The following is a 17,006-nucleotide window of genomic DNA, read 5'->3' on the forward strand; positions in this document are numbered from 1 at the left end:
AAGTTATTTGCTTGCTGAGTGTTCCTTATTGACAAGGGTTAAAATATTTCCTTTTCCTCCTATTGCATCCTCCCTCTCTCCCACATACCTTGGCCCACCTCTTACCCTACCCCTCTCTTTCTTTCTCACCAACTCATCCTCCCAGCCACATTACTCACTCCCATTCACCTGATGGCCTCCTGTAGCCCCCGACTTTTTGTGATTTCCTTCTTGTTCCCATCCCTTCCCCCTTCAAGTAACAAGCTGGGGAAAGACCTAGCCTGTGGTGAAGCAGCAGCAGCTCCTCACCATTTACTTTACGGAGGCATTTTTTCTTATTGATCACCACCATGAATGAACTTTCTCACATGATTTAGAGATTTCAGAAACAGATTTGTCCACAGTCCCCATGATTTTTGAGCATTGCTGTCTAGTAGCATTGAGAGAATGTACACGTTTAATTGAACGTTTAATTCAGTTTCTACCCGACAACCTGTTTGGTGGAAGACAATGGAACACACTTAGCAAGTAGAAAAAGTGTACTTACATCTGTTTCTTGATGTAATCTTTGAGCAGCTTTTTATCCATTGCATACAGCTCCGCACTGCTCTGATTGTCATAGTAATAGATGATATCACTGCCAAATTTTGGCCTGTACAATCCATCATTACTGTCGGTGTTTGCGGTGTAGGTGTAATGGTAGTCAAAGTGAGCTGCAACATGCAAAAACAGCTCTAGTTAGTCATTCAATTAAAATTCTACCACTGATTAAGCAAATGGAAGATCTGAGATGTGGGAAGGCAATATATTTATGAAAGTCTGCCATACTTTTCCCATCAGACATGAAATAGACATGAGAGCAACGTGGTCAGGAAATATTTGATAGCAGATCAGAGAATAAAGAAACTATTAATTCCTTTTTTGTTATAAGAGGTAAAACATGCTATATTCAGGAGAATGTGCTGTTTGGATCTCTGCTTAGACTTATATTTTCTATCCAAAACTTTCCAGATCAAACCATATTCATCTGTTCTGCACTCCTACTCAAATCACCTTAAGTTTAGTACTGTTAAATTTGTCATTCTTAGAACAATTATCACTCTCTAGTCAACAGCACTACATGACACAGTGCAGTGTAAATCACAAAGTTCGTAGGCATAATTCCTGGCCTGCACGCTCAGTTGATCCGGAAGTACAGATTTTCAGAACTAAGCTGAACCATGCCATCTTTATGGAGAACACGGAAAATGAGTAATTCTCCTGTTGCTGCAACAGTCTGATTTTTGTGGTTACACATGCCTCTTAACTCAGAAGATCAAAGATTCTAGCTCAAATCCAGGAATTATCCAGGCTGATAATTTATACAGCAGGAGAGTCTGTGATACAGCAGTAAGGCTGTGCTGTAGTGGCAGGACCACTATTCAGATACAGAATTATAGCCCTGCTTTTCTGTTTCATTAAATTAGGAGAATATTAAAGATAACATGAAAAATTTTGAATTAGCAAAGGGATTCTGGATTGTTCAGAGTTCAGTAAGAATATATACAAATTGACACATGGTCTGTTAAATCCTCTTACCAGAATCTAAGAACCCATACTGTATATAAACTGGAGTCATTTGTTATCAGAACCAACAAGGCCAAATAATCTCCCAGAATTATGAACATTCTGACTTGAAATATATGGATAAGAAATAAATGTGAAAGCTAACTTGCTGCCTATTCTGCTCCAGTGTGAAGTTTCTGCCTCTACGTTAAAGGCCATCATTTCCCATCTATTGTACAATATTCTGCAATCCCTAGCCAAATTTCTTCCACAACTGCTGTATAGTTAATTTGATAACCCCCTGTAAAGGAAGGGGACTCAGTGTTACTTACTACCCAGCAGACCCACCTTACTTTAAACATCACATTGCAGCACTAACTGCTTGCAGACACCAACACCAAAGTGGGCCGACTAGGATAAATTGAGGGGGAAAACAAACATGCCTCCCCATCCTCCCACATATAATCAAGGGTTCAGGGAGTGGACTGAATTTCAACTGAGGGACACATCACGCTGGTTCAAAACTTTTGCTGCAGTTTTCAATGTCAGCAAATTACGTACAGCGAGAAGCACCTCTGCCACGACCCCTCCCTCGGCCACGTCCACGACCTCTTCCCCTGAAGCCTCCGCGGATCGTTCCACCCTCGCTTTTCACGCTGGAAATCTCATCACGGTCTTCCCTCCAATCTCGCGAGTCGTGCTTCTCATCACGATGATAGCCTGAAGAAACATAAAACCAGAGATAAGTGATCCATTACACACTTAATCCTCAACATCAACCAAACATCCCTCAGCTACATCTTTCACTCTAAGTGCCTTTGAATCTTGTCATAAATCAATAATCAGTATATCCTCCCCAGCATCTCTTAATCAAAGACTGACCTTTGTACAGTGCAACTGGTCCATCTAGATTACTAACAGGTGAAGAGGAGTGTCTGCAATATTCTCCACATCTGGAGTGTCATCAGCATTTTCAGGTGAATCAGGCAGTTCTTTCCAGATTAGACTGTGATGTTCCATATTCTGTTAATACACCCCATCATACCCTCCAAGACCTTGAATACATATTTTCTCTCCCTTACCCAAGACTCTAAAATAATTTGCACTTTTCAAAAATAAATATATTCACAGGGACCTGCTGAGGAAGATGCCATCGGTAATCTAGTCAAGGCTGTTAAGGCAAACCTTTTGAGTCGTTCCTGTTGTTGACAGGTGGCCGCAAGGGCTCCGTCTGAGGGCGAGAGTTGCTGCGGGATACTGGCTTGTCCTGCGTACCCTCTGATTTTACGTCCAACTGTAGTGGAACCCACTTTTGTTTGTATCCTGGACACAGATTAGGAAAACATTATCAAATCTGCACAAAAAGAGATATTGAACAGGCAGTCTTCTGATGCCACAGAACTAACCAATTGCTGAAAATTGTTTAAACTTGGAATACACTGACAGAAATAGTGGCAGAGACAGTTTCAATGACAGCTTCCACAAGGGAACTGGATAATGTTTGAAAATGAAAGATCCAAAGGGTTTTGGGTGAAGATTAAAGGTTTGGGCCCTTACTATTTGTGGTATATATAAATTATTTAGACTTGAATGTAGGAGGATTGATCAATAAGCCCGAGGATAATGGGGTGGTAAATAGTGAGGATAGCCTCAGATTATAGGAGAATGTGGACAGTTTGGTCAGATGGACTGATCAGCAGCAAATGAAATCCAACCTGCATAAGTTGGAGGTGATTAACTATGACAAGACAAGTAAGACCAGGGAATACGATGAACAATGGGAACCTGGGAAGCACCAAAGATCGGGGACCTTGGTGTGCATGTCCACTTGTCCCTTAAGATAATCAGACAGGTAGATAAAGAGGATAGGGCGGCAGACGGAGCACTCGGCTTTATTAGTCGAAGCAGAGTTTAACAGCAGGAAGATAATACTAGCACTTTTGTGAGAAGATTTATAGCTCGGGTGCTCGTTGTTGTGGTTCTGTTCGCCGAGCTGGGAATTTGTGTTGCAGACGTTTCGTCCCCTGTCTAGGTGACATCCTCAATGCTTGGGAGCCTCCTGTGAAGCTCTTCTGTGATCTTACCTCCGGCATTTGTAGTGGTTTGAATCTGCCGCTTCCGGTTGTCAGTTCCAGCTGTCCGCTGCAGTGGTTGGTTTATTGGGTCCAGGTCGATGTGCTTATTGATTGAATCTGTGGATGAGTGCCACGGCTCTAGGAATTCCCTGGCTATTCTCTGTTTGGCTTGTCCTATAATAGTAGTGTTGTCCCAGTCGAATTCATGTTGCTTGTCATCTGCGTGTGGCTACTAAGGATAGCTGGTCGTGTCTTAGTGGTCGCAGTAGTCTGGCTGTCAGTTCGGAAATGCTCTTGATGTATGGTAGTGTGGCTAGTCCTTTGGGTTGCGGCATGTTCTCATTCCGTTGTCTTTCCCTTAGGCATCTGTTGATGCCTAAGGGAAAGACAACGGAATGAGAACATGCCGCAACCCAAAGGACTAGCCACACTACCTTACATCAAGAGCATTTCCGAACTGACAGCCAGACTACTGCGACCACTAGGACTCATAACAGGACACAAACCAACAGCTACTCTCAGACAACAACTCACCAGAACGAAGGACCCAATACCCAGCATGCGCAAAACCAATGTAGTGGACAAAATCCCATGCAAGGACTGCACAAAACACTACATAGGACAAACAGGAAGACAGCTAACGATCCCCATCCATGAACACCAACTAGCCACAAAACGACACGACCAGCTATCCTTTGTAGCCACACACACAGATGACAAGCAACATGAATTCGACTGGGACAACATTACTATTATAGGACAAGCCAAACAGAGAACAGCCAGGGAATTCAATCAATAGGCACATCGACCTGGACCCAATATACCGACCACTGCAGCGGACAGCTGGAACTGACAACCGGAAGCGGCAGATTCAAACCACTACAAATGCCAGAGGAAAGATCACAGAAGCGCTTCACGGGAGGCTCCCAAGCACTGAGGATGTCACCTAGACAGGGGATGAAACGTCTGCAACGGGGTAGATTTACCAGGATGTTGCCTGGGCTGGAGCGTTGGTTGTAAAGAGAGATTGGATAGAGTTGGTTTGTTTTCCTTGGAGCAGAGGAGACTGATATGGCAGTGGGGGTGATTGAGATGTACAATATTACGAGTGGCATAGATAAGGTCAACAGAAAATAACTTAAATCCATGCTTCTGTGTATTGACCCCATTGCAAGGAGGAAAGTTAAGTGGCAGGAGATTTAGGAGATATGAGTAAACAAATTTTCACTCAAAGGATGGAAGGGTCCTGTAAGGGTGGTAGACAATGAAACTAACATTTCAGTAGTATTTAAGAATGCATTTACGATGCCAAGTCACAGGGTTATGTTGGAAAATTACACTGGACAAGTTTGCTGCTTGTTTTTGACCAATGCAGACTCGATGGATCAAAGGGGTTCATTTATGTACTGTAGTCCTTTACGAAGCCATGAAGGAAAGAATTACATAGCGCTTTCAAGAAGTTGTACAGGCACAACAGGCAAATAGCCTTTTATTCTATTCACATTCCATTAATTAGGAACATTGGAACAGGAATTTGAAGTCAAACCTGCTCCGCCATGTTAATATGATCATAATTGACTAAACACCTTGTACACACACTCTCCTTTTAACCGCTGGTTAGACTGCCAACTACAAAATGTTTCCTTTTATATCATTATCCAATTCGCTTTTGAATTTACCATTGCATCTGCTTCCATCATCCTTTCAGACAGCGTATTCCATAGCATAACTTACTGTATTACAAACAAAGTTTCTTTGTTTCTTCTTTGCATCTCCTGTGTAGCTCCTTAAATCTGCTTCACTCGTTAGCTACCTTTAGAGTCAGAGATATACAGCATGGAAATAGACCCTTCCATCCAACTCGTCCTTACCGACCAGATATCCTAAATTAATCTAGTCCCATTTACCAGCATTTGTCCCATGTCCCTCGAAACCTTTCCTATTCATAGACCCATTCAGATGCCTTTTAAATATTGTAATTGTACCAGCCTCCACCACTTTCTCTGGCAATTCATCCCATACATGCACCACCTTCTGCATGAAAATGTTGCCCCTTAAGGTCCTTTACAAATCTTTCCCCTCTCAACTTGAACCGACACCCTCTAATTTTGGACTCCCCCATTCTGGGGGTAGAAGCCTTGTCTACTTTCCCTATCCACATTCTTCATGATTTTATAAACCTCTATCAGATCACGTCTCAGCCTCCGATGCTCCCAGGAAAAATAACCCCAACCTATTCAGCTTCTCCCTATAGTTCAAACCATCCAACCCTGGCAACATCCTTGTAAATCTTTTCTGAACCGTTTCAAGTTTCACAACATCCTTCCTATAGCAGGGAGACCAAAATTGCACACAGTATTCCAATAGTGGCCAAAACAACAGCCTATATAGCCACATGACCTCTCAACTACTGTATGCAATGCACTGACCAATAAAGGCAAGCATATCAAATGGGAAACAGTTTCTTTCCATTAATCTCTAAAAATCTATGAATTCTTAAGTTCCGCTGCTCTGAGTACAACCACATCATCTCCTTTCTCTCTGCATCTGAAGGGCCTCCTCTCAAGTATCAGCTTTATATGTATTTGATCTTCAGATAGTGAATCACTTCAGTAGCATCACTAAGGCTTTGGAAATCCAGAATCAGACAAACTACTCTATGAGGCTTAATTGCTGCCTCACAAAGCTTCACCGTAACTTCCTTCAGTAATCATGGTTCTGTAAATGGAACCAAGGATGCCCTTATATTTTTCTAACAGCGTTCTATATGTGTCATACCACCTTCAGAGATTTGAATACATACACCCCATAGTCTGTCTGCTCTAGCACCACTTTTAAAGTTACACAATTACTGTGCAATTACAAATGCCACATGAGTTGTTCTGCGTGCACTGGAGAGAGGAAGGATGCAATTGCACTGGAGAGAGTGCAGAGAAGATTCAAATTTGAGAGGCATAAATGGGATAGATAAGGAGGATCTTCTTAGAGTCAGAGAGATGCATAGCACAGAAACAAACCCTTCGGTCAAACTTGCCCACACCAACCAGATATCTTACATTAATCTAGTCCCATTTGCCAGCATTCCACCCACGTACCTCTAAACCCTTCCTATTCATGTACCCTCGCAGGTGCCTTTTAAATGTCATAATTGTACCAGCCTCCACCATTTCCTCTGGCAACTCATTCCATACACACATCACCTTTTGCGTGCAAAAGATGCCCCTGAGGTCACTTTGGAATCTTTCCCCTCTCCCTCTAAACCTATGCCCTCTAGTTCGGGATTCACCCAACCCGGGGAAAAGACCTCATCTATTTATTCTTTCCACACCCCTCATGATTTTAGAAACCTCAATAAGGTCACCCCTCAGTTGCTGATGCTCCAGGGCAAACAACCCCAACCTATTCAACCTCTCCCTGTAGCTCAAATCCGCCAAGCCTGGCAACATCCTTGTACATCTTTTCTGAACCCTTTCACGTTTCACAACATCCTTCTGATAAGGAGACCAGAATTGCACACAATATTCCAAAAGTGGCCGTACCAACGTCCTGTACAGCCGCAACAGGACTTCCCAATTCCTATACTCAATGCTCTGACAATAAAAGAGAGCATACCAAACGTCGTCTTCACTATCCTATCAAGCTGAGACTCCATTTTCGAGGAACTATGAACCTGCACTCCAAAGTGTCTGTTCAGCAACACTCCCCTGAACCTTACCATTAAGTGCACAAGTCCTGCCCTGATTTAACTTTCCAAAATGCAGCACGTCAAATTCATCTAAATTAAATTCTACCTGCTACTCCTTTCCCTTAATAGAGGGGTCAATAACCGGGGACACAATTTTAAGGCGAGGAGGAGGAGTTTAGAGAGGATTTGAGGAAGGAGTTTTTTCATCCAGTGTTGGGATCTGGAGCTCCCTGCTTAAAACAATGTTAGAGGCAGTAAGCAGAGATGTTTTAGCATTTAGATAAGCACTTCAAATGCCATTAAAAGAGGGGCTGTGCACACATAAGTGGGTTTTCTGGAACAAGATCCAGTGCTCTTTTCTTCCCTGCCTGGCTGGAAATGAGTGATTGAGCAGACTCCCCCACAGTAACTTCAATTTCCCACTCCTATGTTTAAAAAAATACCTTTTCTCTTCTGTGTAGATTTTTGTGAATCCTCATCGGCACTCCGTTCCTCTGGTGATTCGTCAGATTTAGATTTCTGGTTCTCTTTGCTCTCACTGCTATCGCATTTCTCTGGCCGTTCCTTTCTAGCAGGAGGTTTTTTATTCTGTTGTAGTTTACTGTTCTGTGGATGCTGCAAGAAAATGGTATGGAGGTGACAACAATCACTTACAGCTGTTCCATGATTTAAGTCCCCAGTCTCCTATCACTTCCATCACAAATCCACAGCCCTCCCACTTTCTGAAGATCCTGTCACCGAATGGTATCCTCATAGGTATGCCTTAGCCAAGTATCCATCAGTATCCTTAGCCAAGTGACTGTCAGTACCGAGACAACCCTCTGCCATCAAATACCCATGCTGGATTTCCTCAAAGACCAGGAGAAACACTGGTTAATACCATCCCTCCATCAATTACAATCAGCTAATTCTGCATAGATGGGATTCATCGAACTGAACACACCAAGAGCAAGGACATATTCATCCAAATAATTTGCAACAATAATCTTACTCACCTCAGAGGAAATAACTGGCTCCCATGTCTGAAACAAAAGACGGAAAGCAATTAAAAAGTGGACAATGAAACTGAGCTCAGAGCACAAAAACATTTGGGGCAAATGCTAAATTGTAGAACAAATTCAGCCTAGCTTCATTTCACAATAGGCTTTGACAACAACTGCGTCACAAAAGAGAAAGCAAAAGACTCACATTCATGTCCCACCTTTCATAATCACCCAGTGTCCCAGTACATTTTACAGCCAATTAAATACTTTGCAAATTCAATCACTGCTGTAATGGAAGAAAATGAATTCCTGTATAACATAGGGCCTGACAGCAGCACTTACACCAACAGTATTACTGGATCACGAGAAAAGAATTTGCATATCTATAGCTTCTTTCACCAATCAGGATGTCAGAAATACATTTCAACCAATTATATTTGAAGCTTAGTCACTGTTATAATGCGAGAAACATAGCAACCAACATTGTACCCAGCAAACCCTCAATGTGACAATTACCAGATAAATCAACTGTATAAACTTCAAAGGATAAACGGTCGCTAGAACACTTTGGAGAAATCCCTTTGCTTTTGCTCCAAAAGTGCCACAAGTCTTTTGCTACCATCTTTCAAATCTTCTCTTCATATGAATGGTACCAAAGCATTAATAAGTGGAACATGTAACAAAAGCTATTCAAAAAAATACCTCAAGGTCATTCAGAGTAAATATAAACCAATCAGTTTAATATGTAGGCTTCAGAAACAATAATCTTGGGGGGAATCAACAATGAAAGGATTTGTTTGAGTTATTAAAGGAGATCCAGCATAGATTTGTAAAAGGCAGATGCTCAAATAAATTAGTTTCTTTGGATTAGGTGACATAGCAGACTAGAAGCCTATATTAATATTGTCCATGTGGTTTATACTTTTAAGGAAGTCTTTGACAAACTAACAGAAGGGTGTTCTCCCTGGAGCATAGAAGACCAAGTTGAGATTTCACAAGTGCACAAGATTTAGGTCATGTAGACAGGAAAAGGCTACTCTTATTAGCTGATCACAGAAGGATCAGAGAATACAGATTGAAGATTTTGGGTGAGGGATGCACTCATATAAGGAACACTTTCTATACAACACATGGTAATAACTTGGAACTTGCTGCCTAGGAGGCTAGTAGAATCAGAGTGATTTCAACAGGAAATGAAATTGGCATTTGAGCAAAATAAACTTGTGCAATCATGGATATACAGCAAGAAAATGGGACTTATTAGATTGTTCGAGCGAGAATTGCCATAGACTGATAACTGAATGGCACCCTTTCATGCTAAAGTGACTATGACATACATTGAAAAAGCAGTTAGGGACTCAGTGTGACACCCCAATTGAAAAGGTAGCACAACAGATAAATAGCAGGATTTGATAATGTACTGGAACATAGCCATTTTAATATGCCAAAATCTCTTCAATGCGATTTACCCAACACCCGTAAGTTAGGTAAGAGAATGTACTATCCAACACCCCTAAGTTAGAGAAGCAAATGTAGCATCCAGAGCCAGCAGATTTTCTGTTATACTACTTGGTCTTGGGAAATGAAATTCCTGGAATAACTGTACATGCCTAATTGCTCGAAAGTAGGTGGTGGTAAGTCACATCCTTGAACCACAGTAGTCCATGTCACACAAGTACACCCACAACTGGTATCGTTTTTTGGGGGGAGGGAGGGAAAAGAAGAGTTCCAGGAGTGTGACCTGATATGCTTCCAGGCAAGAATGGTCAGTAGTAGGAGGTTCAGAATTTCATTTACTTTTGAAATAAGGATTAAGCAAAATGTTTCAATTAACGTCTCAATATTACTGTTAAGTTTTTATCATCTAACTGATAGGCAAAGGGCAGCAAGTTTCATATGGGAACGCCAGGACATTTCCTCTGCTTGGGATAGCCAGATATGCAGGAGCTCTGGATTTCAGACATGGAGCAGCAGTTGGTATTGCAGCAGTGGATCGCTGAGGTGTGCTTGCATAAAAAGTAGATTAATACATCTGGTCACCATGCAGGACTGATATCATGAGGGCACTGGACAGAAGCAGTAGTTAAAACCTGGAAAACACTGCCTGAGCATATAATAGCGGCAAGATCAATTTTGGTTTTCAAAAGAGAATTGAATAATTAGCTAAAAAGGAAGGGAAGCAGCATTAGCCAAGCTGCTCCATTTAAGGAGTCAACACAGGTACAGAAACAATGGGCCCCTCTGTGCTGTAACAATTTTGTGATTCAATGTGTTGCTAAGTAGGTGTGCAAGTATGCATGTACAGTGTATCATTATGCTGGATAAGTGATACCTGGAAGGCATCAGTCATACTGTCTGCCTTAGAATGTCTTTTATTCTTTCTCCTTTCCTCTCCATAAAGTCATTTTTGCTTCTCCAAATACATAGGACTTCACTTCAGTGACCAATATGGTGTACAATTCCTGCAGAATGTCCTCTCAGTAGTCCAGATACATTACCACCATTAATTATTTTCTACGTACCACATCATTGAACGTCAATAATTCTACCAAGTTAGTTTGGCACAGTTTGCCAACTATTCAAGGTAACATGCTGATTCTTCCTGATCAACATTTAAAATTTGATCACTTATTTTAACAATTTCCATCTGACAATAAAATCATAGTGCTGTGGCTTGCTAGACCACAAAGTATTTTAGTGGTTATAAACTGCTTTAGAAGTAGTCTAAGGTGATAAAAAAAAATGACATAGAAATGCAAGTTCTTTCATAAATTTAAGTTTTGTCTCAATCCCTTTAAATTCATTCCAAAGGATTATCAGAGGTTATTACTGCACATTGACCAAAGTCTGAACTACAGACAAAGTTCCTGACTTAAAAATGCATTGAGAAAGAACTCTTAATAACCTGCACTTATAGTGGCATCCAGTGACAAGAATGAGTACTGCAAGTTCATTAAAAACATTAGGCAAAGACACATATGTAACTACCTTTGAGGATCTCCCCAACAAATGCACCACGCCACATTCATGGGACTAATGTGGGATTGATTTGGGTGTCCTGTGAAGAATAGTTTCAGATTGGTACAATGCTTTGGGGAGGAAGCAGAATTAGATGTGGATTAAAACAAGGGCATGAGGAGTGGGCAGAATTAGAATTAGACTAATGCACGGCTCAAGGGAAAGTGCACAGATAAACGCTCTTGTTGGGCAAGCCAGCAATTATTGCTCATCCCTTCATGCCCTTACAAAGGCTGTGCTGAGTTAATTTCTTGAACTGCTCTAGTTAACATGATGTAGGTATACCCATAATATTTTGAGTGAGTTCCAGGATTTTGAATCAGTGACAGCGAAGGAAAGGCAATATTTGTTCCAAGTCAGAACAATGTTTGGCTTGGAGAAGAACTTGTAATGTTCGCATATACTTGCTGTCCTTGTATTTCTGGATGGTTGGAGATCACAGGTTTGAAAGGTGGTACTGAAAGCAAGTTTCTGCAGTGCATCTCATTAATGATACACTGCTGACATTGTACGCCAGTGATGGACACAGTGAATGTTGTAGTGGAGCATGGGCTGCAGTTAAGGAGCTGCTATATACCCTAGATGAGATTTTTGAATGTTGTATCTGGACAGTGGTCAAGTGGAGAGTATTCCATTGCACTCCTGATTGCATCTAGTAGACAGTAAACAAGCTTGAGAGAGACAGGTGGTGAGTTGCTCATGACAAAGATTCCTATTCTCTCCCGTTATGGAGCATAGGACAGTAGAGCATAGTACAGGCCCTTCGGTCCTTGATGTTGTGCCGACTTTTTATTCTACTGTAAAATCAAACTAACCTACATACCCTTCATTTCACTATCATCCATATGCTCATTCAAGAGTCGCTTTAATGTCCATAACGTTTCTGACTCTATTACCACTGCTGGCAGTGCATTCCACGCACCCACCACTGTGTAAAGAACCTACCTCTGACATCTCCCCAAAACCTTCCTCCAGTTACCTTAAAATTATGCCCTCTCATGTTAGACATCTCAGCGATGGGAAAAAGTCTCTGGATATCCTCTTTATCTATGCCTCTCAACATCTCTATCAAGTGACTCTCACCCTTCTTCACTCTAAGTGAGAAAAGCCCTAGCTCCCTCAACCTTTCATCAGGCATGCCCTGAAGTCCAGGCAGCATCCTACCAAGTCTCCTCTGTAAAGCATCCATATCCTTCCTAGAATGAGGCGACCCTGACAGAACACAATATTCAAAGTGTGATCCAACCAAGGCTCTACAAAGCTGCAGTATAATCTCATGGCTCTTAAACTCAATCCTCCTGCTAATGAAAGCTAACACCCCCTACGTCTTCTTATCAACCCTATCAATTTGGGTGGCAGCTTTGAGGAATCTATGGACATGGACCCCAAGATCCCGGTTTTCCTCCACACTGCCAAGAACCCTGTCTTTAATCCTGCATTCTAATTCCACCTTTCAAAATGAATTACTTCACACTCTTTCAGATTGAACTCCATCTGCCATTTTTCAGCCCAGTTCTGCACCCTGCCAATGTCCCATTGCAACCTACAACAGCACTCCACCAACCTTTGTGTCAACAGCAAACCTACTAATGCACCCTTCCACTTGCAAACTTACTAATGCACCCTTTCACTTCCTCATCTGAGTCATTTACAAAATCATAAACAGCAGAGGTCGCAGAAGAGATCCCTGCGGAATAGCACTGATCACTGAGCTCCAGGCTGAATACTTTCCATCAATCACCACCCTCTGTTTTCTTTGGGCCAGCCAATTCTATGCCCAGACTGGTTTCCTTGTATCCCATGCCTCCTTACTTTCTGAATGGGAAACCTTATTAAAATCTTGCTAAACTCCATGTACACCACATCCACTTCCCTACCTTCAATGTGCTTTGTCACATTCTCAAAGAATTCGATAAGGCTTGTGAAGCATGACCTGCCCCTCACAAAGATATACTATCTCTAATCAAACTATGATTTTCCAAGTAATCATAAGTCCTGTCTCTCAGAATCCTCTCCAATAATTTGCCCACTACCAACATAAGACTGACTGGTCTGCAATTCGCAGGATTATCCCTATTCCCTTTCTTGAACAAGGGAACATTTACCACTCTCAATCATCTGGCACTACTCATGTGGATAGTGACGATGCAAAGATCTCCTCCATCGCTTCCGGTAGCAACCTTGAATACATCCCGTCTGACTCAGGAGACTTATCTATCCTTATGGTTTTCAAAATTTTCAGCACATCCAACTTCTTAACAAACAACCTGTTCGAGGATATCAGCCTGTTTCACACTGTCCACACATGACAAAGTCCCTCTCAGTAGTGAATACTGAAGCAAAGTAATCATTAAGGACACCCCCTACCTCTTCCGCCCTCAGGCACATGTTCCCTCCACTATACCTGATCGACCCTACCCTCACTCTGGCCATCCTCTTGTTCCTCACATATGTATAGAATGCCTGTAGGTTTTCCTTAATCCTACCTCCAAAGCTTCAAACTCTCCTAAGTCCATTCTTCGGTTCGTTTCCGGCTACCTTGTAACCCTTTAGAGCCCGGTCTGATCCTTGCTTCTTCAACCTTAAGTAAGCTTCCTCCTTCCTCTTGACTAGATGTTTTACATCCCTCGTTACCCAAGGATCCTTCACCTCACCATCACATCCTTGCCTTAGTGGGACAAACCTATCCAGCACTATTAGGAAGTGTTCACTAAACAACCCCACATTTCTGTATTCATTTTCCTGAGAACATCTGCTCCCAATTTAGATGCCCCAGTTCCCGTCTAATAGAATTGTAATTACCCCTCCCTCAATTAAATACTTTCCCATACTGTCTGCTCCTATCCCTCTCCATGTACATGGTAAAGGTCAGGGGGTTGCAATCACAGTCACCGCAATGCTCTCCCACCGAGAGATCTGACATCTGGCCTGGTTCGTTGCCATGCACCAAATCGAATATGGCCTCCCCTCTAGTCATTCCTGAAGAAGGGCTTATGCCCGAAATGTCGATTCTCCTGTTCCCTGGATGCTGCCTGACCTGCTGCGCTTTTCCAGCAACACATTTTCAGCTCTGATCTCCAGCATCTGCAGACCTCACTCTCTCCTCCCCTCTAGTCAGCCTATCTACATTGAGTCCGGAATCATTCCTGGACAGACCTGACAAAAACTGCACCATCCGAACTGTTTGAACTAAGGAGGTTCCAATCAATATTAGGGAAGTTAAAGTCACCCATGACAACAACCCTGTTACTCGTGTACCTTTCCAAAATCTGCCTCCCAATCTACTACCCCTTGTCTCTATTGCTACTGTGGGGTCTGTAGAAAACTCATGATAAAGTGACTGCTCCATTCTTGTTTCTGACTACCATCCATACTAACTCTGTAGACAAACCCTTCTTGACGATCTCCTTTTCTGCAGTTGTGTTACTACCTTTGATTTGCAATGCAACGCCCCCACCTCTTTTACCTCCCAACCCCATTTTCCTTTTGAAACATCTAAACCCTGGAACTTCCACCAATCATTGCTACCTGTGATATCCAAATCTTTGTGATGGCCATAACATCACAGTGCCAAGTACTGACCATGCTCTACGTTCATCACTCTTATTCCTGATACTCCTTGCATTAAAGTAGACACACTTCAATCCATCACACTGACTGCAACGTTGCCCTATCTGTCTCTCTTTCCTCACTATCTGACTGTTCACTAGCTAGTCCATCCTCAGATCCATAACTCCGGTTCCCAACCTCCTGCCAAACTAGCTTGAAACCTCCCGAAGAGCTCTCGCAAGCTTCCCGCCCAGGATATTAGGGACCCCTTCAATTCAGGTGCAACCCATCCCTGTGCGGGCCCCACCTTCCCCAGAAGGTATCCCAATGATCCACATATCTCAAGCCCTCCCTCCTACCAGCCCTGCAGCCATGTGTTTATCTGCACTCACTCTCTCTATTCCTGGCCTCACTAGTTAATGGCACCGGTAGCAATCCTGAGATTACTACTCTGCTTGTCATACCTTATATCTTCCAACCTAACTCCCTATATTCACTTTTCAGGTCCTCATCCCTTTTCCTAGCTTTGTCATTGATACCAATTTATAGCCAACATTATAGTTATATGGACAGTCCACTTCATTTACATCTCAATGGTAACCATGTTGTTAGTAGTGGTGGCTTCAAGAAGGCAATGCCATGAGATATTATGGGGAGATGGCTGGGTTCTCTCTTGTTGGAGGTGGTCACTGATTGGCACATGAGCAGTGTGAATATTACTTTTCATGTGTCAGCCCAAGCTAAATGCCCAGGTCTTGTTATATATGGACACAGACAGCTTCATTATCAAGGTAGTTACTGGGGTGAACCATCAATGATCATCCCCACTCTTGACCTTACGACTGGGGGGGGGGCAGCAGCGGCAGGATCTTTGATGAAGCAACTGAAGATGGCTGGACAAAAAACACTATCCCAAAGAACTCCCGCAGAGATTTTGTGGAACTGGAAAACGGAGTTAGAAATGCTGAGTCAACAAGCACCTTCTGACTATCTAAGGAGTATATTTAAAACAGTAAGGTAGATAAGTGCTTGATTTCTAAGGGAATCAAAGGTTATGAGGAGAAACCAGGAAAATCCATCAGCTTTGAATGGCAGAGCAGACTTGATGGGCCAAATGGCCTAATTTCTACTCCTATGACTTATGGACTCTGAGGAAGAATGCATAATGATGACTCAAAGTTATTCAGAAATGTAACAAAATCCAGCATAAAGAGTAATTAGCACAAATTTCAAAAAGAACGTTATTCCTGACCAACTGATCTAATTGATTGCTCTGAAAACATAACAAAGGGTAGGGTTAGGTGCTTAAAAGCAGCTAATCAGAATGGACAACTGTCAGAAATGGTGTTCAATAAAGATCAGTGCCAGAACCGCAGGTAATTTGGTAATGACAATCAGCAATTGTCCACAGAGGATCACTGGCACATTTGTTCAATGGGGACACTTAGTTAGCTATCTAGCTAAAGTATGGGGCAATCCAAAAAGACTAGTCTACATAAACCACATCCAATATGCCAAGGTTTGAATCTGTACTTCCGTCATCATTCTGCAACACTCTAGCTACCTAGTCAATGGAGCTAGCCAACTCTACCATTGCTCATTTTTGTTTACAATAATGACTATTTACAACTGATTTTCCAGTCTATTTCAAAACCTGCAGGTGATACCAAATTGTACAGTTGAGAGAGCAGGAATGCAGCAAAACATAGGAAAACATTAATAAACATGCAGAATGGACATTTAATGGAAAAAAAAAGCTATTTGTGAGCAGTTAACTTAGGATAAAAACTAAGGCAACCACATACTGCTAATCTAAGTGCCTAAACAGGATAGAGCAGCAAGGAATATAGGGGTTCAGATATCTCCCAAAGTAGTTTTGCAGGTTACCTGGGTCATTTAAAATTACCAAGCACAGAGGTATAAGTTAGAAGTGATAAAATTGAAAATCAGAGACTGAATTTGTTACAATAGAGCCTGTGTTACCATATTTCTAGGAGAAAGTGAGGTCTGCAGATGCTGGAGATCAGAGCTGAAAATGTGTTGCTGAAACAGCGCAGCAGGTCAGGCAGCATCCAGGGAACAGGAGAATCGATGTTTCGGGCATAAGCCCTTCTTCAGGAAAGGGCTGAAGAAGGGCTTATGCCCGAAACGTCGATTCTCCTGTTCCCTGGA

The 17,006-nt window shown here is 42.2% G+C and overlaps 1 protein-coding gene across 1 annotated transcript in view; it reads right to left on the reverse strand.

Annotated features, from left to right (window-relative positions):
• Positions 1-17,006, reverse strand: part of larp1 (La ribonucleoprotein 1, translational regulator) — a 136,332-nt gene that overhangs the window by 47,279 nt on the left and 72,047 nt on the right. The window contains exons 4-8 of the mRNA XM_087995151.1: positions 8,280-8,306; positions 7,728-7,899; positions 2,710-2,847; positions 2,086-2,244; positions 527-692 (exon numbers count right to left, since the gene is read on the reverse strand). Coding sequence (XP_087851277.1) covers positions 527-692; positions 2,086-2,244; positions 2,710-2,847; positions 7,728-7,899; positions 8,280-8,306 — 662 coding nt within the window. The remainder of the gene's footprint in view (positions 1-526; positions 693-2,085; positions 2,245-2,709; positions 2,848-7,727; positions 7,900-8,279; positions 8,307-17,006) is intronic.

Source organism: Chiloscyllium plagiosum, unplaced genomic scaffold, assembly GCF_037043375.1.
Source record: "Chiloscyllium plagiosum isolate Xiang-an unplaced genomic scaffold, Cpla_swu_hap1 HiC_scaffold_16, whole genome shotgun sequence".
Classification (NCBI taxonomy): domain Eukaryota; kingdom Metazoa; phylum Chordata; class Chondrichthyes; order Orectolobiformes; family Hemiscylliidae; genus Chiloscyllium; species Chiloscyllium plagiosum.